We start from the raw sequence: 26,249 nt of genomic DNA, 5'->3' as shown, positions 1-26,249 counted from the left end.
CATACTACACTTCTGCACCTTACGTGTAGATGTTGGCTGCTGATGTTGCTGTGTTCGTTGGGAGCTGGATGTGAAGACGTACCTACGTTCTTGTTGTAGCTGCCTCTTGTTCATGATAGCCTTAGATATATAAAAATCTGTTTATGTATATTTCGGACAGATGATGTATTTATTTCATACCAGCTTTATAAATTCTAATCTTAGAAGCTCATGATTTGTACTACCAGTCCTTGGGAAATGTATAAGATTCGGATATTTTCTTTATGTATTTGTCTTATTAAATTTCATTAGAATTGGATAGTTGTTAATTGCCTTACCTAGCGGGTTGGGTTAGGTGCTATCACGACTAGTTGGATTTTGGGTCGTGACAAGGTGGTATCAGAGCTCTAGGTTTATAGGTTCTACAAGTCATGAGCAAGTGTCTAGTAGAGTCTTGCGGATCGGTATGATGACATCCATACCTATCTTCGAGAGGCTACCAGGCATTTAGGATAAACTTCCCATATTTCTTTCCTTATCGTGCGACATTGATTCAGCTTGAAACATAACTTTTTGAATTTCCTCCACACATTCGTGTGCGCATGTGAGCGCTCGATATCAGTTGTACATCGGCGGCTTGTGATTCCATGGATGAGGTGCGAGATGTGATTTTGATATGCTGATGATGGGCCAATCTGGAGGACTTGAGGCCGGATTTTGACTGTAACTTGAGCACAGGGATTTCGGCTGTGTGAGCACGTGCTTTTGGACTTATAAGTCCGTTAGTGTTCTTATTAGTGGAATTTGTGGCTCGATGAGTGGTTGGATGGCTATATGATGAGTAATAGTCAATTAATTCCAAAGCTCCATCAAATTTGTACATTATCCCATAATCTGTTGTTCCTTGCAAGTAGCGTAAAACTCGCTTTGCACCTCCAAAATGAACTGGCTTGGTTCTTGCATGAATCTGGACAATAAACTAGCAGCAAACATAATGTCAGGTCTTGTTGAAGTAACATATAGCAGGTTTCCAATCAAGCGCCTATAGAGTGAGCTATTAGCCTTCTTTACTCCGTCATCTTTTCATTTGCTGCTAATGGTGTGGCCAAAGACCTGCAATCCATCATTTTAAATTTTTGAAGAATCATTTTGGTATACTTCTTCTGAGAAATAAGCATCCCTTCTATCACATGAAAAACTTCAATTCCCAAAAAATAATGTAGCAATCCAAGATCACTCATTTTATAGGTCTCCATCATATCTTGCTTGAATTTCGACATCATCTTCAAATCATTTCCTTTAAAAATCAAATCATCCATATATAGAGGCAAACAATGATAATGATGTCATGTTCTTGCTTTTGCCCATAAAGAGACACCTTAAACAAAAAACCCTTGAGATTGCTCAACATAAATTTCTTCTTCAAGTTTTCCATTTAGAAATGCAGACTTAACATCAAGTTGAAAAATCTCCCATTTCTTGTGTACAGCAACAACAATCAAGGTTTTTATTGTCTCAAAGTCTTGCAACTGGAGAAAAAGTGTCATAGAAATCAACACTTAGTTTTTGTGTGAAACCTCTAGCAATCAACCTTGGTTTGTGCTTTTGAATTATTTGGTGTTTATGGAATGAGAGGAACCGCAGATGTTTTGATGGAATTTCAACTCCAACACACACTTTGAAGGCTATTTGTTTAGTCAGCCTTTACAGCTGGAATTTCCTTACCCCTGTAAATTGCCCGATCAATTTTTTGGATTTTGTTAGCTCCCTAAACTTAGCTTAGCCAACATTGTACTGGAGCTAGCATTGCTTTTGTGTTTGTAACTACTTTGCATCTTCTTGATGCCTTTCAATGATAATACTCTTACTTCATCAAAAAAAACAATGAATAATAATGAAAGTACTTATTTTTTTTGCAAAGCCATTTGCAACAATATTCCACAAGCCTTCAACTTTGAGATAAGTTCTCATTCCAATCTTCCAGTATTCAAAGCCATTTCCATCAAAAAATAGAGTGAGAACAACTGAAGATTCCGCACCCTCTTTTTTGTTTGATGCCATGATTTTTCTTTATCTAACCCCAAATTAAGATCAAAAACTGCTTTTGATACCAATTTGTAGGAAATAATAGGAAGATCATACTTTTCTTAGAGAATGCTCAAGGTGTATTAGACTACTTAAGGCTACTTAATATGATTACAACTACCAAATACATCCCCATTTGTACTATTCAAAAGAACAATTCAAGAGACTAGCACAACTAACAAGATACATGCATCACAACTTCCTAAAAGACTTCTTGAAAAATTAAGAGATAATATTGAATAACCAAATAATACTCTTGAAATTATAACAGACTCCTAGAAAACATAAATGTCAAGGTCAAGGACAATCTCCAAGAAATGCATTAATTCCAACAGCAACAAATTAATTTGAAGCATGCCCTTGAACAAATGTAATTGTCCAAATATACCCACACATGGCTTCCGCCGTTAGTGCGAGGGACATATTTAGACCCTTTTAATTGTTCACGGGTATATTTGAACCAGAAAATAATGGTGAGGGTGTTTAGGGTCTAGTCAGTTCGATAATGAACGAGTGACATTACTTCTCCGGTCCGAACCAAGGAATTTACAGAGAGCCGACAAGAAATTTCATTAATAATTGACCGTTCTGATCATGAGCAGAGGGCATTTTTAGACCATATCCAATAAATCATGCAAAGTTTTGGCCCTTTTTTTAAAAGAAATCATCCTTATTTCGTTCATTCACCTCACAGCTATTTATTATAGAAATACCAAAAAAAGTAAAGGATGTTTTAAAAGGTCCATAATTGAAGGAAACTATCTTTGAGAAGATGAATGCCCTTCAAAAGAACAAGACATGAGATGTGGTAGATTTTCATAAAGAAAAGAAGACTATGGTATGTCGATAGGTCTACACTATAATTCAATGTTAGAGAAGTACATAGCACAATTGGTAATAGAAGGGTTTACACAAACCTATGGCATAAACTGCACAAAGGCATTTGCACATCTGACCAAACTCAATATAAGGTATTCCTTAATGGAGATCTTGAAGAAGAAGTATACATGGATTCTCCCCCTCACTTTGATAAAAGGTATGATTCTAAAAAATGTAAACTAAGAAATTTCTTGTATTGTCCCAAACAATCACCTAGAACTTGGTTCTAGAAATCTACTTGGTCGATAAAGAAACAGTGTTCTCAAAGGCCAACAAACTATTCTTTAATGAGGTTCTCACTATCCAACTTGCTTGGGACCGAGGCGTAGTTGTTGTTATTTCAAGGGAAGTTGATGTTTTGATCATCCATGTTCATGATATCATACTCTATTAGAGATTATCATTGAAGAAGCCCATGGCACGTATTGTCTGTTCTGGTAATAGACTTCACAGATTTGTCCCTTAGGCTACGCTATGATTGAGCCTAAAAGTGCGCACACCATGCGAACTTGTGTTATGTCCTATATCATGTGCATCCTTCTTCAAAAGCTTGCAGCCTAGAAGCCTCCTAGTCCTTCTCTGTCATCCACCCTCGTCATCCTGCCATCTGTAATGGACATAACATACACCCCCTTTAGGGACTCGGCGTCTTCACTGAGGTTTGGTCCATAATTGTACTACGGGAGTCCAGCTCTGGTACTATTTTACAGCCCAAGCCCATAGCACTTATCATTTACTTTGTCTCAACAAGCCTCATGGATTTTTCCATTGGGCTACGCTATCATCGAACCTGAAAAGTACACGTATCATGCGAACTTATTCCTTCAATCAAAGAAGAATCCACGCCCAGGGCTAGTGCCAAAGCATAGTCAGAGTCTTCCCCGTGTGCTTAACATCCACTCCTTTAATGGCCACCATTTATTTGAACCCTGTCAATGATCGAACTTAATCCAACAAAAGAAATCAACCTTTTAAAGAAAAGCTAAAGCCAACAGATATATAAAAACTGGTACTATTGCGGCTACACTTGCTTAGATGTTCTTTTGGCTGATTTTTTTCTCTTTTGTTTTGCTTTTGAGTGTAAGGAATACCTTCTTAAGCTACCATCCTAACCGAAATATTCCTAAGACCACAATTTAAATTTCTGACAACCAAGTTGGATATCACAGATATATATGAGACTCTTGAGGGATTGACGAAAGTTAGAAGTTAGTTAAAGGTAAGGATAAGATAGGATTTGCTAGTACGGATATTTAGGATTTGTTAATAAGCACGAGTTAAGATTTGTTGGTAAAAAGAGAAAGATAGGATGATAAGGATAAGTTTGGATTTGTTTTTTGTTTAAATTCAAATTTGAATAGGATATGACAGTTGCTGAGAAGATCTTATCTCTCACTTACCTATTTATTGATGAAAACTCTCATTTGATTGAATAATGATAATATAAAAAAAATCTTCTGTTCTACTCTACTACTTTTTGACAGGTAGGTTTTTCTCCTCTGTGATTGGGCTGCTTACACCTTACAAGGGCTGTTGTACATATATTCTTCTCATTTTCTAATTTGGACAAGGTATACAAATATGTTTGCTGTATGAAACTATATTCTTTTAACATCCTTGCCATGACTCTCTACTTTGCCATGAAAACATTAACATGTACATTTGTGAATACTATAATAGTAAAATAGGAAACAATGGAGGTTCCATTTCTGAACGAACTAAACAATGTTGTATCTTCAGCAAAACTACAAATACTGTCCCAGTAACCATTCTCCACTAAAATCCTTGATCAGAAAAGTTGAGAGAATAGAACCCACATATTCCAAGTAAAACACTTTAAAATGCTTTCATCTAAAAAAGTGGCAAAGCGGAACCACCAGTGTAATCACAAGGAAGAGAACAAAGTGAAGAGTTAATCATATGCAATAAATCAGATAAAACAAAAAGGTATAAGGATTAAAAGATGGAAAATGAGAGAAAATTATACGGAAAAGAAGATGTCAGAACACCTATAGATTATTGGATCACTTTTGAATGGTTATATAAGTCACTTCTGTTTATTGGTGCCACGTTAAGTGATGGCAAAAGGAAATGACACATGAATAAAGAAGAGTAGTGCAATCCTCCAAGAAAGGTTTTGTTATTTTCAGTCATCGCTTCCTGCAATCCTCAAAATTGGTTTCTATTGTTTCAGCCTCAATCCTCACAAACACCGTTATACTTATATATAGTTGTAGCTGAGCCCTCTAAGTTTTACATTTTTCCCTTGGAGGATACCGAACTAAAACAAATCATAGTTTCATCAAGGTCTAGCTTGACATTCAGGGATTCTCCAAGACGTGTTATTTTAGTGGTAATACAAAGCAGCAAACAAATTCATCCTTTACTTTTGAGTAATTTGCTTCTGACTATGTCTTCATTGCTCAAGGATGAGAAAGTAACATAATGCTTGAGACGTGATATCTCTTGTGCAGTGGACAGGGGAGTGGAACCTGTACTTGAGCATTGTGGTCCTATTAGGTCTGATTCATGAAAAACCTTCCTCTAAAATTTAACCTTAAGCTCTAATTTGATCGACCCTTGTCATTTTACCTTTGTGTTTGGTGAAATGACCAACCATAGGTATTTCTCCAAAGACCTCCCGGATATCATTATGGGAGAAGTTGATCGTTGAAATAATAATTGATGCAGCAATAATAGAGACTATCAATTCTTTTTCCAAATTGTAATCCTTAAAAGAAGTCTATGGGATCATATGGATGCTTGTCCCTAGTGCCGGCTCCATGGTGAAGCAAGTAAGACACTTGCTTTAGGCCCTCATATTTGAGGGACCCCATTTTTTAGTAATAATAGATTTATATTCTTTAAAAAAAACATTGAGTACTTTTAGTAGAAAAGTAAATATTTCCACATAAAAGAAAAGATAATTTTGTTGCATTTGTGAATAAACCATCAATATCAGAATGATTATTATGTAATACATGAATAATTGTAAATTGTTTCATTCTCTTTCTCATTTTATCCAAGTCACAGTCTTTCTTTTTCATTCTCTGGTAAGATTACATACTTTCTTTTTTTATTTCTTTCTTACTTTTTTCTCCAAGAGTTTAAAAGTTCAATTTAAACGTTTTAGTGGTAACATTTGAGATCATTAGAGAATTTAAAAAAATATTGTTTTAACCTTGAATGTTCCTTAAAATATACTCCCTATGTTCCAGTTTATATGAACCTATTTCCTTTTTGGTCCGTTCCAAAAAGAATGACCCCTTTCTAAATTTGGTAACAATTTAGCTTAAACTTACAATTCTACCCTTAATGAGAAGCTTTTATAACCACACAAATACTTTGGGCCCCTTTTTGACTTGTATAGGACCATAAATTCCAAAAGTCTTCATTTTTTCTTAAACTCTATGCCCAGTCAAACAGGTTCACATAAATTGGAACGGAGGGAGTAGTAGTCACTCTAACATTGATGATTTAGACTTATTTTTATATTAAAATTATTAACAAAATAGTACAAGTAGAAAATAATACTCTAATCGACGTATTCAATCAAATAAAAAGATTTGATTCTTTTCTGAATGCTTATAGTTCTTATAAAATAATGTTAACAGTTCCTATGACAGTTGTCTTAACGGAAAGAAATATTGAATATCAAAATTGACAAAATTTTACCTAAGATCAATAATTCTCAAGAAAGATTAAATAAGTTGGTTATATTATCATTCGAAAAAGATTATTAGAACAAATCGATAACAAAAAATTATTAATACTTGTGCATCATAAAAAACTAAAATAATGGAGTAGAAAGTTTTTTGGAAATTTTTTTTATTTTTTAAATTTAAGGCCTCCAAATAAATTTTGGCTTTAGGCCACAAAAGTGCTTGAGCCGCCTCTGCTTGTCCCTATTTGATTCTTGTATTAGGAATCACAATAGGTGTACTAGGAATTGTTTGGTTAGAAAGAGAATATGCTGGCCCTTTAGGAATTATTCAAGCTCTAGCAGATGGGACAAAATTACTTTTGAAAGAGAACCTAATTCCATCTATAGGAGATACTTGTTTATTCAGTATCGGACCATCCATAGCAGTAATATATATATTTCTAAGTTATTTAGTAATTCCGTTTGGTGAAGATAATGAGAATAAGAAATTAGATCAAAAAGGAAAAACAAATAATAAACAAGGAAGAATAAAAGGGAAAAAAAAAGGAAGAGAAAAGGGTAATTGTATACTCAAATATTTCCTGCAAGCAAGTGCTTGCATGCATCCATCCGTACTAAGAGGATAAAACTTAGTGCTATACTCAATTACCTATTGTTGTCGATTGCCTTCTTGAACTCTGACATACTTGGAGGAAGAAAATCCATGACATAATCATGCCTCCTTGAATGACGATATTTGCCAGTACCTTTGATGATGGATAGTAGATTAATACCATCTTCCTGCATGATTAAATTAGATGTTAATGAAAGGTTAAAAATTTCCACAAGAAAATCGACCAAAACCTAGAAAGGTCTTATCTCTATATAACCCGCCTTTTATAAGGATCTCTCGAGCAGTTATTTTAACAAGTTTTGTATGCTGATATATTGATTGGAAAAAGATAGTTTCATTGACACGTAGCAAGAACTATAGCCTGCTTTTGCCATCCACCAAAGTAATGCATCCAGATTATCCCTTATATTCAAAAGGATAAAGAGTGGCTTCCAACTTAGCTTATTTGTCACCATGTGAAACAGGTGTGTTTTTCCTTTTAATAATTAAGAACAAATTATTGATCAAAGCAGCACTAAGATAGTGCTATGAGATACAACTTACAAAAAGTTAGTTCCTATCTAGTCTAGTCTGTGAGGTAACTAAGAAATAATAATCAACTGCTCATATAGTTAAGCTTTGCATTTAACACAAAATGCCATTGTTATATTTCATCCTGTGGATTTTTTTTTTTTTATCAAGTAAATTGTATTAGAAAAGGCATCAAGAAGATGCAGAATTACAAAAGGAATTAAATGCCAGTTCCAGACAAATCCTACAAGGAGCTAACAGATCAAAAAAAATGTAAACAGCAAAAAGGCTAGCTCCAAACCACATCTATGGTAGTATCAGGGAGCTAACAAAATCCATAAATTTATAAAACATTCTTTACAGGGGAGTGAAAGTTCAAACTGAATAAACTAACTAGGCATCTAGCTTTCAGAGTGTGGGTTGGAGTTGAGATTCCATCAAAACATCTGTGATTCCTTTCATTCCATAAGCACCACAAAATTACTGCTGGGACCATTCTCCAGATTCTTTTGATGGTTTTGTCAACTCCCAAAAAGCACCGGCTAACAAATGCTTCTCTGATTGAATTAGGCATGATATAATGCAGTCCAAAAATGGCTAAGAAGAAATTCCAAATAGCATTTGCAACTGGGCAGTGCAAAAACAAGTGACTGACAGTCTCAGAGTTTTGGTGATACATGTAGCATCTGTTGACTAGGACCACGCCTTTCTACTGAGATTTTCCTGTTTTCAGCATGCTTCATTAAGAGTTGTCCATGTGAAGCAAGCTACTTTTAGTGGTTGCCTAATTCTCCAGACATGTTTCCAAGGTCAGTCCTCTAGCATGCAATGTTGTGAGCACAAGTGGTTGTAACCATCTTTGACGGTAAACTTCCCTTCCTTAGATCTTCCCCATAGCATTTTATCGGTTTGAGACTCACTAGTACTGCAGCCACCCATAACTTCTAAGAGTGAGAGAAGATCATTGATTTCCCAATCCTGTAAGTTTCTTCTGAATAAAGGAGTCCAGTTGTTGCCCTCCCTATATTGACCCACATTAGCCTTCTGATTGCTGGCTATCTGATATAATCCTGGATAAGAGTCCTTTAGAGTTGTGTTGCCAAGCCATCTGTCCTCCCAAAATCTGACATGTAGACCATTATGTAAAGCCCCGTGAAATTTCGCCATGAATCTGAGGTCTTATTTGCCGACGTAGGCTCATGTACGGACTTTTGGGATTGAGCAATGCATTGAGGAGTTGGTGGAAAATTTTTGCAGAACATGGCGTTTCTACGTTCCATTATGCGACCGTAAAACTGTTCCGCGGACCGCAGAATCGTCGCGGAGTTGAACAGGAGAAGCTCAATTTTGAAGGTCATTTTGCGGTCCATTATGCGACCGCATAACCGTTTCGCGGGCCGCACATCCATCGCAGAATCAGCATGAGAAATTCCGGAGGGAGATTTCGTGGTGCATTATGCGGCCGCATAACTGATCCGCGGACCTGCAGACCTACCGCAGACTTGAACAAACCAGCCCAGTTTTGGAGATCAATTTCGCGGTCCCTTTCATGGACTACAGACCTGTTCTGCGGAGTACTCTGCGTCTGTGATCGCAGAGTCGGGTTCGGAGGGTACATTTTGTGAATTTTATAACCTGACCCCATTTTGATTAAAAGCCATTGGGGTCCTTGTGAAGTCAAAAATCTGGCATTTTAGAGAGAAGTGAGAGCTAGTTAAAGAGAGAAGCAAGCTCCAACACTCCACTCCTTGATCAAGCCTGGGGAATTCAAGGGAAGAACTCACAAGATCTATGTGAGAAAGCACGGGAGAAAATATATTATTGATATTAGATGAACAATACAATACAATACAAGAGGTCCTTATCTTGACTTTCATCTGGAATGAGCTTTTTGCGAGCTACCCCTTACCTTCTTCTCACTGCCCTCCTGGAGTCCCACACCAATTTCCTGTGTTCTATTTCCCCTTTGTTCTTTCATTTTTTGGATTCTGACACTGCATTTGCTTGTTGTTTTAGTTGAATTTTCCTCTTCTCTTCCATTCTTAGGATAATGCCCAAATTTCGTTTTCAAAACCTGCTACATTCACCCCGAAAGCTTTATACGCTTTCAATCATCGCCATCTTCGTCCATCTTGAACTTTCTACCATAGTGGGTGTACCTACTAATTGCATGCGTAAATCTTGTCTATCATACCATGGTAAGAGGGAAAAATTCATTGAGAGAGCAGGAGAAAAATTCGGACTTTGATTCACTAACCCTCTGAACATCCATAATCTGACGAGATTGCATTGAGGGATGAGGACTGTTAGCTTCATCATCGGCATCAACTTGGGATTGGGTCTCTCCAATTGAGTCAGTAGCTCTATAAATTGAAGCATTAATTTCCACCAAGAGAGGGTCAAAACTTATATCTGCTTGCATCGAAAAGTCCCTTAGCAGACATGGGTCTAATTTGTGCCCGATTCTCCTCCATTCAGAAACTAGGTTGGGCTTCTTTCGAATTTTCTGATTTTTCTTCTTCTTTGGGCATTTAGTGTAGTATCTCCAGTAGAAATGACACCAGATAGCCACTCTAAAGGGCTGCTATTTAGGAATTAGCCAGTGTATCCTGAATTTTAGTTTTTCAGGACAAAAATATATTGAATTGTCCTGAAATTAAAAAATTTAGTTTAAAATTTCAGGACAAAATAAGTACTGGCTAGTCTTTAAATAGCAAACCAAAGAATGGCTATCTGTGCACTTGCCCCTAGTATCCATTGTTCAGGCCCAAATATACTAGCCCTTTAAAAGTCTTTCCTTTAGTAATAACATTTGTGGATCGGGTCGACCCATGAGAAATTAAGGGCTACAGAGCTTTTGAAATAAAGTTATGCCTAGGGCTGCTTATCGGGCGGATATTTATGCCTACTGGTTCGGCTTATAGGTTATCGACTTGTAACTGTAATAATCCGCTAACCACCCTATAAGATATCGGGCGAATTGGTATCGGATTAAGCAATTATCAGGCAGTTTATCAGCTAAATCAAATAGACAATAAAAATTACATAAGTAAGCAAGATAGTAAACAATAGATAGATGATCCAATCACAATCACACTCTAGTACGCTAATGAAGCTCTCATTGTTAATAGTAGTTTCTTCTTCTTTAATTCTTTTACAATAAGCAAGTTAAAATACAAATTGGGGATCCATAACCAGTAATAGAAGTTCAGTTAACATAAATTCTGGATATAGTTTTGCTTCAGTTACCGAGTTAAATAATTTCTTTGAGCAGAAAGGTATCAAGAACTATCTAGATTTGCCTACTCCTACCCCAAAAACAAGTTATGATGATGTTAAAGCTCAAGCTGCTAAGAAGTTGCTTTATAATGGGTAAAAATATAAATATAATAATTCTTAACAGGTTAACGGTTTATCCGATAAGGAAATTAAGTAATTCGCCCCCAAACGATAAACCGTTAATTATAAAATTTCAATCCATTCACCAACCGTTAATCCGATAACTGGATACCAATAAGCCATTATGTTATTTTTACGGTTCGGTTAACGGTTACGGTTCAGTTTTGAACAACCCTAATTATGCCCCTCACGTGCTCCGTTTTTGAATGACTAGTGGAAGCGACCTCACAAGTCTGCGGTTGGCTCGATGACACTGTTACCATCTGCTTCCATGTTGTACCAAACCCTGAGGATTGTCCAGTGAGTATTAGAGAGGGCCGAATTTCAGTTAACACCGGGATTTCAAAATTCCATCCATCAACTTCAAGATTCAAACTCGTCGGAAGATCCTTTCGGAGTTTCTGATGCATAGTCGAGCCCAGCAGAAATGGGTTCTGTTCTTCGTATCCTCGTCTACTCTGACGAAGCCACCACATAGATCGCCGAGATATTTGAAGGTATCTGATGTCCAAGCATTCAGAAGGATTCCAAACATTTTAATCCATGAAGTTTCCGACTTGCTCCCTGGTGATGATGCATCCGTGTCTGGCAACCACCAAGTTAGGGATAAGTGTTTCTATTCCAAAACAAATCCCCAGCTATGATTCTTGCCGCTTCCTGTTTGGAAGGAAGCTCGAATAAGAATCGATTATGGTCCATGGGGGTGACTCTGAAACTTGCAGTTACTCTCCATCTTGTAGCAAACCATTTTTGAATCGTTTCCGGATTTGGGCTTCGGTTGAATGGGTCGTTGAAGGTCCCAACTAGGCCTCTGGAAAGTGGGTGTGTGCCTTCTATTGCCTTGATGCATGATTCCTTAGAAACCTCTGGCCATCTCTCTATATTTGCCGCAGCAAAATAGGATTTATTAATGGAACTGGTGGGCCAAAAGAGTTAGGTTTCCCTAGATCTTCTCAGCAACATCTTCCCTCCCTTGTTGTAGCTTATCTCCAGAATGATCACCGTCGATTTCGAGCCTCCTCGCGAAACCTCAATTCTTACGAATTTGCCGTATATATTGTAATTCTGATACACCCTATAAAGATATTGTTGTTGTGTTCTTACCCATCTTCTATAAAGATCTCCAACTCCACTTGATGCTTGTTTTAAAGCATCACAGACCCATCTGAGATTGTGTTCGTCGATATTGATTTTGCTAGAGAAACGTTTTCCTCTCGTTGTGAGAGAGAGCCATCTTATTTGATCACCCCCAAAATTAATAAGCTCAAAAGATTTGTCACCTGAGATAAAGAAAATTTTATCATCCATAATAAGAAATTGCCTAAAAGGAAAGTTCAGAAATGATGGGGCACATTTCCCAAATCAGAGCTAGTTGAATGTCACTTCCTTCTCTAACTGAAACTCGAGAGAGCAGTATCATCTCCTTTCCGTTGTTACATAAAACTTCAGAAGGTATACTCAATTGTGCGACGAAGGAGCTCTTATCTGGAGCTATGTCAACTGATTCTGAGAAATAACTTGTCTCGCCAAAAAAAGGTTCAGGAATACTTTTGATAGCATTGCATTTGGTTTGATCAGAGGAGTTTACCTCCTTCTAAAGAGCAAGATGAGAAGGAAAACAAAAGATTAGGTACATCTGAGTAATGTAACTTCAGCCTGTGGATTTTTGCTTTATGCTTTTGAAACATCTGTCATTCCTTTCATTCCAAACTACCCACCACATGCAAGCTAGAATGGTTCCCCATATCTTCCTCTTACCCTTTGTCTGTCCAACAAAATAGGGTTCCTTGAATGTCCTTGGAGCAACTCATTTCACCACAAAGATGTTGAAGAGCATATGCCATTATTGTGACACCACAAAGAGCAGTGTAGGAAGAGATATTTTGCAATCTCTGTCTCTCTTTCACAAATGTAGCACTTATAACACAGGACAGACCTCTCTGTTGCAGGTTCTGTGGAGTCAGAACCACCTCATACGCATCTGTCTAACACAATCATACCACTTTGTAGGGTGCTTCAGTTCTACAACCAGATTAGTCCACCCAATATCTTGGATGCTTTCAGGGGTTATTATCATGATTTTCCTAGCTCCATGCATGTAAGACAACGATAAGGGTACACCAGAACTATCAGGGTTTTGGAAGACAAAATACGCAGAAATCTGGTCCCTGTTCCTCCCATCTCCTGAACAAGTTGCCTATGTCTAGAAAGCTAGCTGTAAGACTTGGCAGACCACCTAGAGAAGCATTGAATGATTTTATCAGTGTTTTGACTGATGAAATTCCTCTTTCTTTCGACCCAATCACACCAGTAAGCTGCCTCATTTTTTGCATTCGAATGACTTGTTAGTTGTCACTGGCAGCAAAGTAGATTTTTCTTTCCATAACTCCAAAAGTTCAAATCCCAATTTGATCTATCTTTCACGTCTGCATAAACTAGGCTTAACTTACCGAACAAGGACTCCGGAAACATTCAGAAAACTCAACTGAAATGTTAGACAGATGGGATGATTTCTCTCTCTAACTCTATGTTTTTCTAAGAACTTGATTTTTAGCAGGTGACATTAAGAGCATCAACTCAAATTACAAGTCAAGGAGATAAAAGATTCCACTGTCTGCTTTCTAGTATTCTTCCTTCTGTGGAGTAGGATATGCTCATATCACTGTCATATGGGTTTAGAAGTGATACAACCTAAACCTATATAGGTGTATTCCCGATGCACTAACTAAATTCTTTAACATTCTCAACTCTTATCATATTTTAGTTTTAATAACTTAACCGCAAAGTAAGTCTAATAAGTCTAGACATAGTGGTTCTTCCTTCCCAACAAAAGATTGCAAGTGGCAAGTGCCATTATTTGTTTGAAGGAGGAACCATTCTTTATAAAGTTGGGTTAAGTCCCACATTGATGAGGGAAGCGGTTGTGGTTTCTTTATATGGTCTTGCGTAGGGGTGGGCATAAAATTCGAAAAACCGAATTCCGAATCGGACCAAATTAATTCGGTATCGGTTTATTCGGTATTAATTTTTCTGTATTCGGTATTGAGGTTTCGGTATTTCAGTATACCGAAATACCGAATTATTTAAGTACTCCCGTGCTTCCTAGTCCTACACTGCCCAGCCCAAAAGTTTAACTTTGTCTTTCTATAGCCCAAAATTTCAACTTTGTTACTAGTTTAGCTGTGTAGTTGCAGGGAAGCCTTCTTAGTTTAGTCGTTGGCAGATGTAGTTTACTCGCAGTGGTATTACTAGTTTTGTGAGTTCATAAAGTGCAGAGTCTGTTTCGTTGGCAGGGAAGCCTTCTTAGTTAGAAGTGCAAACTTTTGTTATCTTTATTATTTCAAACCAGAATTAGTTTTACTACAGCAAATTCTTTTATCTTGTTTCCAAAAAGCATGGCAAATTGTACTCCTATGTTCCATTTTACAGGCACTCGTTAATGAGGGCAGGAACAAATGAAGTTATCCAGTGAAGCCTTCTTAGTTTAGACGCTGCAAAGTACAGACTGTTCCCTAAGGACCATAAGTCCATAACATTCCTATTTCAAGTGTTGGTGTTGACTGTTGAAAACGTTGTTAGAAAAAAAAAAAAAAAAAAGGTTGAAAACTGTTATGGCCAGCTATGTTTAACGTTTTATACTAATGTGAAAATCATTTCAATTTAGTTTGGTTGGCTACCGAACCAAACAAGAAATACCGAACCGTGTCAAACTACTTTGGTACGCTATTTGGTATGCACAATTGATTTACCGAATAACGAAGTACCGAACCGTAGTTCTTAATGCCGTACCGAAGTACCAAACGCTCACCCCTACTCTTGTGTAATCCTCCCCTCTGAGCTAGCTTTGGGGTTGAGTTAGGCCTAAGATTCATTTCTTTACATGGAATCAACACCTGAGCCATTGATCCCTGATGTTGATTTTGTCAATGTTGGACCTAATTCACGTTGCAGTTGAGCCTTGAGCGTATGGGGGGGAGTGTTAAGTCCCACAGTAGTTGAGGGAATGGGTGGTGGACTTGTGGTCTCTTATATGATCTTGGGCAATCCGCTACTCATGAGCTAGCTTTTTGGGTTGAGTTAGGCCCAATGGTCATATCTTCACAGAAGCCAATAATTTTTGAATTTTTTGCACATGCACTTAAATCAAGAAGCAAGTTTTAACTGAAATATCTAATTCTTGGGCAACAAAAGAGATCAGAAAAAAGTGAGAACATCAAATTTCTGACAAAAAATTCAACTTCAATATGAGTAGAAAGTTTTTAGGCTTCAAACAATTTTCCAATTAAAGTTTATAGAAACATGAAGGTAACGGCAACTACTGTAAACAAGCAGACAGATAACTTTGAAACAATGGAAAGGCATGATTGTATTCCAATAACGGGACAAAGTTCTAACTTACCAGTAAAATAGTATGCCCATTGTCCTTGAAGTGTCGTATTTGGCAGTTTCTTAATGATTTTGCAAGCCTCTGAGCTTCATTTCCACTTGGAAGCATGTTGTCTTTGCCACTAAACAGTACATTGTGTATCATCACATTTTATCAAGAAATCTGATAAAGAAACATAAATTCAACTGCATGCATGCATGCACAGGAGGCAGAATTGACAGAAAAAAAATCTTGAAAAAAGCTTTTTAGTATTATAAGCTGTCTTTCCCAGATAAGATAAAAATAGGCAAGTAAATACTACACCGCATAGCAATTAATCCAAAAAAAAAAAAAAGAAGAGAGTATAACATAGCATCAACAATGAAACACGGAAACCGAGGAACCTAATTCTGTGCTTTTTAGCTATTGTAACACATGAAATAAAGTAAGTTCACTATTGAGTGCCTAAATGAAATATATATTTCACTGATAGTTCTGGATGGAGTAATAAGACCAGATAAAAGTTAAACCTGATCGATGCAACTTCCTAAAGCAATTCATAACTAATAAACTCTATTCAAGTTCTTGACCATCAATTTGAAGTGAATTAAAATAAATAAACTAAAAACTGAGTTGGGCTTCATATATATTTTGTGACATGGCGAATCCTGCAGTACATATTGAACGGTCAGTTGAAGCAAGAAAATTAGAAACAACAATAAAATAAACCATCTTTTCAGCACTTTGTCACGGGACAAAGAAAGCAGAAATTACTAGGATGTCCACTTACTTTTCCTCCAATTTAATATATCTTTTTGACAAAGTAATAATTTTTATTAATGATTGGGCAACATAGCATGTAGCATTCAAGAAGTATACCATAAAGTAGAAAACCTACAAAAAGATATGGTTTTCTTCACAGTTAGTGAAAAAATTCTTTTCTCTCCGTCTTGTACCATTTATTTTACTGATTTTTGCATTTCAATTTCGTAAAAATTTGTGATTGCTCAGAACTACTCGCTAAGGGGGTAAAAGCATTCAGAAAGTAGACCACTTAAGTTAGTTAACACCTAATCAAGAAGAAGAAACATATGCTTAATTTTAGAAAACACTTCTAGGATATACTGCTTCTACACACCACAGGCATGTTTGGGCTTGGTGTACGAATCTTCAGAAGTGATCCAAAGTTTTAACGTACGTATCGCACAAAGAAATCCACACAGACCAATAGAGAATATGAATTAATGTAAGACAGGGAAGAAACCTTGAGAGCACAAGTACTTCAGCAGTAATAGCATGGAGACGGGAATTTGCATAAGCTGAAGCAGATCTAAGAAGCTTCAGTTTCCAGAGAAGAGTCTCCTTTGGTATGATATCAGCCAAACCCTGAAGAAAGGCGAGGTGGAATACAACACTGTGAATATGACTCCATATCTAATTACCAACAGAACAAAAAGACCAGTAGCATTTGACTGTCCAAGCATAAGAAGGCGAAAACTTAAAATATTTTACTGCCCAGCATCAGAAAGACCAGTAGCATTTTTTTTTTGTTATAATAATTGATAACAAATAATTGGCCAGTACCATGTTAAAACACCTGCTAAACATTCAAGACCCTTTTCCACCAACTGCAATTGTTAAACCACAGCCTGTAAACAACTGCAAACTTACTACTTTTTTATTATTACTCTACCCCCCCTTGCCAAAACAAATTTGTTTTCTGGATAGTTTTCAGACATTTGGAATTTTTCAACTTTCTAAAGGATTTTACAAATGCGCATACAAGGTAACACAAAAGCTATAGAGGGCCTACTCTTGTATTTTTCAATGTGCACAACAAGAACTTAGTTGTGAGTTCACTTCTTCTGTCACCTAAATTAGAAAATGCAGCTTTTATGGAATATTTCATTGTAGTCTGGTCTTCTATTTAATTGCTAACTTGTAAAGCCGGCTACTCATAGGTCTAAAAGAAGAAGCCTCTAAAGAGAAAATGCCACTAGTGTCAACTCGAGCCTCCTTATCTTCAACTCTGTCCCTTTCTCTGCTGTTGTTTCCTCTTGCCTAGGCTCTAGCATCTACAGATGTCTCTGATAGACTTTGAGGCCCCAGTCCTTTATAAAAACCCCAAGTTACTTCTCCTTTCATTTCATCCAATTTGCCTTTAAACAAGAGGTCTCAAAATTGAATTGATGACCCCGTTGTTAGTTTTTCCCAATTTCTTCACGAAGATACAATGGCCATATATTACAGAAAATCTTGATCTATACTAAGAGGAGGAGAGATTATTTGATCTGTCCTCACAAGTTTTCTGGACATTCGAGTACATTAAATCAATATAAAGAATTTCCAACTCCTAAATAGACGTACTGAATGGAAGACAACAAGCAACCACTTCAGCAAATCAACTAAGCCTCACTCCCAAACTACAAACAAAAAATCCTGTGACACATTAAGGGACACATAACAAATGCAACCAGATGACTAAAAACTTTTTCCTGGTAACAGCTGCAAAGTGAGTTTCCTGTGGTGTGCTATTCATTGTCTTGGCACCACATTTGCAGCAAATTAGTAAACATGAGATTATAAGGTAAAATATGGATGATCAGAAAAGTATACATTTTCATCGCCAAACCTATACTGGGATTACAACCAAGATAACATGAAAAGCTCAGTCAAGTTTAGAGAATACTATGCTAATATATTTCTTATAAGAAGAATGAAGAAATAACATGCACTATAAGTGTGTGTTTGGTATGACGGAAAACAATTTCTGGAAAATGTTTTTTACATTTTTCCATATTTGATTGGCTTAAATGTTTTGGAAAATATTTTCCTCATGAATTCACTTTCCTCCAATTGGAGGAAAATGACTTTCCTAGAAGGGAAAACATTTTTCAAAATTCTTTTTTAACCTTCCCCACACTATTCCACACCCAACCCCTACCTATGCCGCTACCCCCACCCCCACCCTCTCCCCTAGCCACCCCTTTCCACCCCCACCCCTACGCTCCCACCCTGCCACCACCCTCGCCCCCCAACCACCCCCTACCCTCACCACCCCGACCTACCACCCTCCCCGCCCTTATGCATTTCGTCTCCCACGGTGTTTGCTTAAATTATAAAACATATTTTCAGCTACCTAACCAAATACCAGAAAATAAGTAAGAAAATCACTTATTTTCCAAGAAAATATTTCACAAGGAAAACATTTTGTTTCATACCAAACACACCCTAAGTGAACCTTCTTTATGATCATATTAAAACCATATAGTTATTGCAAAAGTCTATTTGTAGCAAAAGAGAAAGAAGTATGCAATAAGAAGCAAAATAATGCATAAGTACATACAGAAAGGCAGGGAAGCAAAGCAGTGAGGTTGTCAGAGAGTTGTTCAACAACTTGTTTAGGAGGTAGCAGGGAATCAATGTTAACCATAGCCATCTTCATTGGATCACCTGATGAAGCAAAAGCACATTATGTTTCTGACTATATAAAAAACTTGAAGCTACAACTTGCATATGTTGGTAGAGAAAAAGATACAACGAAAGGTTATTCCATATCTATTTCTTTTTGATAACACGATTTAGAAACTGGGAAAAAGTTAACAAAAAGTAGAATCTATAATCAGTTCAGCCTTGAATTTATTTAGTAGTTTCAAGTTATACGAGTTCTGATAAAGTTCCCCAACTACTTGCAGCTGGAGTAATCAAGATTCTTAATCAGTACAATGTTTCTAACAGAAGATATCTTAGGGAGTTGCTACTAATGTCACCTCGGAAAAACTTTCCAACAAACAAAGAGGAAACAACAACCATCAATTAACACTTGAGGACTAAAATACATAGGAACAGCACAAGAAATCTTATCAAGGTCAGAGATAAAGCAACATTCCTATTTATGTGCCGTAATTATACTTGGCAATTGAAGGTAACATAATATTTTATTTTATTTTATTTTGATAATAGGAGATAACATAATAAATGCATGAAGTTTAAACTTGGAAGCTGGAAACAGTAATATTCTCAGCCACAGGAGAATTATACCCATAATAAAGCTCAGAAGATATGGGACTGTAACATGAAGTTCGTCAGGCAAAGACTCCAGTGGAGAGAGCAAAGGTTGAAGTTGTGACCTGCCAAATGAAGTTGCTGAAAGATGATAACAAACAGTTAAACCATAGAATACTAGGACATGGTGGATCTCCACATCGGAATTACAATCAGAGAAAAGCTTTGTTCTGATGTCTGACCTGGATTAGCTAATATCAGAACAAGATCAATATTACAGTTTCGAGCAGCAACAGCAATAGCCAAACATCCTCCGAATGAATCTCCAACTATATAAATTGGCTTGTTTGGAGATGAGGCATGCAACATCCTTACAGTTGTCTCAACAAATTTCACCAGCTCTAAAAAAAATTGAAGTTCAAAGAATAAGTGTTCTAATCGATTTCCAGTTGTGACAGATATAAGCACCATAAGCCAGAATCGTGTTCAGGTTAAGTAAACATATAAAAAAGAAATATTGCAAGTCATAGTTGAAGTCCAAATTCACAAACAAAGAGAGCCATCTTATCAAGTCCACCCACCCCAAAGATAAACAGAAAAAACTTGTTCTAACCTTCAAGGTTTTCGTCCTCACCCCCACTCTCCCAGATCAAAAGAAGGAAGACAGACCTTTACATCTTATTTAACTCTTTAAGCCTTTGGCTGGTGGTTAAACAGATGAAAACAACCTTCTGAACCTTCCAACCTGCGCCCAACTCATCCCCGTCAACACCATCCACCCCATACCCCCAGCACGAAAGGAGCCCCCAGAAAAGAAGAAAAAAGATTCAAAAGAAAAAAAAATTAAGGAAATGAAGGTAAAAATCTCTTAGGAATTTGTTTCCTGATCTTAGATCCAAATTGCTTAGTTATTTGGATCCACCCAGCAAAAGTTATATAAATGAATAAGAGAAAAATCCAGAATATGTTCTATTATGGCCTTCTACGCTGAAGCCTTACCTTCCATATACATCCAATTTGTCAGCGTTTAGGAGTCACCCTATTTCCTTCCATTCAACCTCCCCAATGCCAACCTATGGCTCTATTTAAACTTCCAGAAGTGAGGTATTTCCGTTAAGATCCTAAGGTGACTCCTTTTTTCTTTGACTGGACAACAATGTCTCTAAGAGTTTGATGTATGGTGCACATATAAACATCATGAATTCACAGTAGACTGCTTCTCAATTTAACATAGCAAAATTACCAGAAGAACAAAATAGAGGGAGAAAAAAGTATACCTTCAAATGGTGTTCGATCATATACAGGAATATGCAAGCACCAAACTTGAAAGACTCTGCAAGAAACCTTAGATCAATATGTGCACTCTGATAGAAAAGGGGTTGGCAGTTCCATTATGCAAAGGATTCAGCATTACAGAAGCTGCTCAATAGAAGAATTTCGTACTGGAATGCTAGAGATTATTACTGCAGGTTTAGATTAAGCACAATAACTGAAGGAAAAATAAGTTTAAAATGCCATTATGAACCACAACCATTTCACAGAAGAGTGGCATCAAACAATAGTTCTTCAGACTCAACAAACACATCACTTTTTTTAATAGCCTAGAAATGCCCTTTGAGTTAGTTGTCCGAGTCACAGTTGGCCAAGTTTCGAAACATGGGCCCGCCTCTCTATCCTTCTCCTACTTAAATATCAGGCCACATTTCGACTCACGCATCATGCATTGTGTCCATACCACTGAACCAAAGCCCTGGAGCACAATCACAGCACTTGTCTATCAAAATTCAAGGTTATGTAATTTAAATAATTAAATTCACAGCTTGCTGCTTCTAACTCAAAACCGAAAAATGGCATGAAGACATAGCCACAAAATCATGACATGCGAATGAACCTGTAGCTTTAAAAATATGAAGAAGGCAACTGCAGTGCATGACAGAGACTACCAAACTGAAACAAAAGGTCTTACTGTATCTTCTTAGCACAAGAAGAGAACATCTACTGTACAAATTACCATTGAGGATGCAGAAAAATTAAGTGCACTAGACGAGCTGAGCTAAGCTACGCCCCGTTAATTGGCATTGATCTTATTCTTCTCTTAACTATTTCCCCGTGATTTAAGTTGCCAACTAAAGTAATAGTACTCTTATAGTTGTGCTCATTTACTGCCTTCTCATAATCAGTGAAAGCATGATTCTAGAACTAGATACAACTACAATTAAATATTATAGGACAAGGTTAACTTACTTTCCAAGTGCCTTTTCATGCAAAACAAGACCCAATCCAGTACCATCCATTCCTACATGTTGAAATACCCTAGGGTTAGATATTGAAAAAGCATATATAAAGACTCCGCAGAAGTACAATGCACAGATACATCTGCATGGTTCAGCAAATTGAACTAGGAAATTCCAGCTCAAATTTGAGCATTACCTTTCTGACATTAATAATCATCTCTACCTATAAACTAAATAATACTTCCTAGTAACTGTGTTTAGGCATTACAGGTTAAATATTAGAAATTACTACCAGGCAAGAAAAGAAGAAGAGGTGAGTTTCTGAGAGGAGGGCCAGCTGAAATGGGTGTAAACCACCGCGGCGGACCTCCATCAGGCTTAATAATCTCTTCCGCTAACTCAAGGTAATCCCTCACAGTTTGTGTTCCATATCCATCATCCCAAAGTGGTTCCAACTTTTCTTGAACAATTTCCTTCCTCAAATGACCATCTCCCACATCAATCAAAGGTCTATTTTCAACAAAGGACACACCGTTAACTCTAACAGAATCAGAAGACTGTAATGTGGAGTCCCTGCTGCTGCTGGCTAAACACCTCGTGTAAGCTCGAGATGACTTAGTCTTATAATCTGAATTCCAAGCCAAACAAGGGGAAGCCCACAAACTCTGCACAATTGAAGCCATGGTTGGGTCTAACTAACTGCACAAAAAGAAACTGAAAACTCAAGCTCCATTTACTACAGTGTTATTCTTTTAATTGGTGAGCAAAATGTGTTATTTACTCCCTTTCTTTCTTCTATAAATGATGGCTAGTTTTCCCAATAAAAAAGCAAGAAAAATAAATCCACAAAATTTTGAGGTACATCAGCTGTGTGAAACAGAGGTTGACAACAAAAGCGAAAAAGAGTTTGTGGCTTTAAGCTTCTTTAGTGCTGAGATAGAACAAAACAGACAAGAATCCACTTAAATTGAGTGTGAAAGTGATATACACATACAGTCATACGTTACGGGAGCATGTGGGAAGCGGGGTTTACCAAAAAGGCAAAAGAGACGTGGGTTTACTTGAACGACTGAAACAAATCATTGTGGGATATTTGTTTGTTGATAATACACGTAAAACTATTGGTAGACGTATAAGGAAAACCAATTAGCACATGTAGCACCAGTAGCACCTTGGGTGGGGTTTTGTGCCAAACAGAAAAACCAATATGTGGATTAGAATAAAACATGTTTATAAAGGTTAGGTACTAGAAGGCACTAGGAAAAAGAAAAAGAAAAAAGAAGAGAAACAATTAGTAGGAAGTATATGTTATAAAATAAAGACAGTAAAGTAAAGACAAGTATAGAGAGAAACTGATATATTATTCAAACTTCAAACTTATGTACATAATGAATTGAATTCTCCTCTATTTATAGAAGAAAGGAAGTTGTTGTGCAAGCTGCTACTGCAAACTGCTGTGTAAGCTGCTACTGCAAGTTGCTGTTTAAACTGCTTGTAAGCTGCTGCTGCAAGCTGCTTGTAAGCTGCTGCTGCAAGCTGCTTGTAAGCTGCTGTGTAAGCTGCTTGTAAGTTGCTACTCTAAGCTGTTGTGCCAGATATAGATAATCCTCTACCATGGGTAATATTTATCCATAACGGAGTACCGAAAGGATAAGCTTTTTCAGGAGGCTTATTTCCAATGGAGTACTAAATAGATAAACATATTTATGGCGGAGTCTCATATGGATAAGTTTCTTTAGGAAGCTTATTTACAACGGAATACTAAATGAACATCCATAATATAATATATTTATAACACTCCCCCTTGGATATTCATTAAAAGATAATGTGCCTCATTAAAACCTTACTAGAAAAAAACCTTGTGGAAAAAAATCCTAGTGAAGAAAAAAGAGTACACATATTTAGTAATACGCATTACTAGCTGCCTCATTAAAAACCTTATAAGGAAAACTCTGTGGGGAAAAACCTTAATAAGGAAAAAAGAGTACATCGCGTATTTTACTCCCCCTGATGAAAACCTTGTTTCAAATATTAAGTCTTCGCATTCCAATCTTGTATACCATCTTCTCAAAAGTTGAAGTTGGTAAAGATTTAGTGAATAGATCTTTCGTATTGTCACTTGAACGGATTTGTTGCACATCAATGTCATCATTTTTCTGAAGACCGTGTGTGTAGAATAATTTTGGTGCAATGTGTTTCGTTCTATCTCCTTTTATAAATTCTCCCTTCAATTAGGCTATGCATGCAGCATTGTCTTCGTATAAAATTGTGAGTCTTTTCTCACATTTCAAACTACATTTTTCTCGAATAAAATAAATTATTGATCTCAACCATACGCATTCCCTACTTGCTTCATGAATAGCTATTATTTCAGCATGATTTGAAGAAGTAGCAACAATAGATTGCTTTGTGGAGCGCCATGATATGATAGTACCTCTACATGTAAAAACGTACCCGATTTGAGATCTAACTTTATGGGGATCAGATAAACAACCTGCATCTGCATAACCAACAAGATCTGCATTATCTCTGTCAGCATAAAACAAACTCATATCAAGAGTTCCCTTTAAATATCGCAATATATGCTTAATCCTGTTCCAATGTCTCCATGTAGGAGAAGAACTATATTTTGCTAGTAAATTAACAGAAAATGCTATGTCGGGTCTTGTAACATTAGCAAGATGCATTAGTGCACCAATTGCACTGAGATAGGGTACTTCGGGACCAAGGAGTTCTTCATCCTCTTCTGGAGGTCGGAACAAATCTTTATTCACTTCAAGTGATCGAACAACCATTGGTGTACTCAATGGGTGCGCTTTGTCCATGTAAAAGCGTTTTAAGACTCTTTCTACATAGGTAAATTGATGGATAAAGATCTCGTCTGCTAAATGTTCAATTTGCAGACCAAGACAAAGTTTTGTCTTTCCAAGATCTTTCATCTCAAATTCTTTCTTAAGATATTCAATTGCCTTTTGGAGCTCTTCTGAAGTTCCAACAAGATTTATGTCATCAACATAAACAACAAGTAATACAAATTTTGAAGCCATTTTCTTTATAAAAATACATGAATAAATAACATCATTTATATAACTCTCTTTCAGCAAATATTCACTGAGGCGATTATACCACATGCGCCCAGAATGCTTTAAACCGTACAAAGATCTTTGTAATCTGGTTGAGTACATTTTCCGAGATTTTGAATATGCTTTAGGCATTTTAAATGCTTCAGGAATTTTAAATCCTTCAGGGATTTTCATATAAATCTCATTATCAAGTGACCCGTACAGATAAGTTGTAACCACATCCATTAGATGTATTTCAAGCCTTTCACGTAAGGCTAAACTGATGAGATATCGAAATGTTATGGCATCCATAACTGGTGAATATGTTTCTTCATAATCGAATCTAGGTCGTTGTGAGAATCTTTGTGTTCAACTTTTTTTTGTCATTCCTTTTTCGCACAAAAACCCATTTATGACCAACTGGTTTTATACCAGCAGGTGTTTGGACTACTGGTTCAAAGACCTCTCTTTTAGCAAGTGCGTTCAATTCTGATTGAATTGCCCCTTGCCATTTTGGCCAATCAGATCTTTGTCGACATTCTTTGACAGATCGGGTTTCAAAATTCTCACTATCTTGCATAATGTTAAGTGCAACATTATAAGCAAAAATATTATCCACCACTATTTCAGATCAAATTAAATTAATTCCATCACCAGTAGAACTTATTAAAAGTTCCTTGCTCACTTGAGTCTCGGGTTCAGTGATTTCTTCAGGAATCTCAGAACTAATCAGATCTTGGGTCTCTTCACGAGATCCCTTCATAATATTATTTTGATCATTTGTCGATTTTCTTTTTCTAGGATTTCGATCCTTAGAACCCAAAGGTCTACCATGTTTCAGGCGTGGTTTAGGTTCACGAGCTCTCATGCTAGTGGATGGTCCTGCTGGGACATCAATTTGGTTAGGCACATTCTCTGCAGGGATATGCAACTTAGTTATCCTTTTCAAATAAGTAAATGCGTTTGGCATTTGATTTGCTATATTCTATAAATGGATGATCTTCTGGACCTCCTGATTACATATAGGGGAATGTGGATCAAAGTGAGATAATGATAAAACTTTCCACACAATTTCTCTTTTGATTTTCTTTTTCTCTCCCCCTAATTGTGTGAAATTTGTTTCCTCAAATCGACAATCTGCAAATCGAGCAGTAAATAAATCTCTCGTCAATGGTTCAAGATAGCGAATAATAGAGGGTGATTCAAACCTAATATATATTCCTAACCTTCTTTGGGGGCCCATCTTACTGTGCTGTGGTGGTGCTACTAGCACATATACAACACATCCAAAAATTCGTATATGGGCAATATTTGATTCATGACTAAAAACTAATTGTGACGGAGAATATTTATTATAATGTGTTGGTTTGAGACGGATAAGTGATGCTGCGTGCAAGATAGCATGGTCCCAAACAGTAGTGGTTAATTTTATTTTCATAAGTAGTGGTCTTGC

General features: G+C 36.8%; 1 protein-coding gene across 1 annotated transcript in view; it reads right to left on the bottom strand.

Annotated features, from left to right (window-relative positions):
• LOC107787845 (phytyl ester synthase 1, chloroplastic) overlaps window positions 1–22,734 on the bottom strand; it is a 28,171-nt gene extending 5,437 nt beyond the window's left edge. Inside the window, exons 1-9 of the mRNA XM_016609453.2 lie at window positions 22,027–22,734; window positions 21,745–21,796; window positions 20,778–20,833; window positions 19,743–19,901; window positions 19,537–19,641; window positions 18,842–18,948; window positions 16,760–16,881; window positions 15,529–15,637; window positions 7,257–7,387 (exon numbers count right to left, since the gene is read on the bottom strand). Coding sequence (XP_016464939.1) covers window positions 7,257–7,387; window positions 15,529–15,637; window positions 16,760–16,881; window positions 18,842–18,948; window positions 19,537–19,641; window positions 19,743–19,901; window positions 20,778–20,833; window positions 21,745–21,796; window positions 22,027–22,417 — 1,232 coding nt within the window. The 5' untranslated portion in view covers window positions 22,418–22,734. The remainder of the gene's footprint in view (window positions 1–7,256; window positions 7,388–15,528; window positions 15,638–16,759; window positions 16,882–18,841; window positions 18,949–19,536; window positions 19,642–19,742; window positions 19,902–20,777; window positions 20,834–21,744; window positions 21,797–22,026) is intronic.
• Window positions 22,735–26,249: the final 3,515 nt, after the last annotated feature.

The sequence above is a fragment of the Nicotiana tabacum genome, chromosome 21 (assembly GCF_000715075.1).
Source record: "Nicotiana tabacum cultivar K326 chromosome 21, ASM71507v2, whole genome shotgun sequence".
In the NCBI taxonomy this organism is placed as follows: domain Eukaryota; kingdom Viridiplantae; phylum Streptophyta; class Magnoliopsida; order Solanales; family Solanaceae; genus Nicotiana; species Nicotiana tabacum.
Note: the sequence above shows the minus strand (reverse complement) of the source record. Positions and strands in the feature narration are given on the sequence as shown.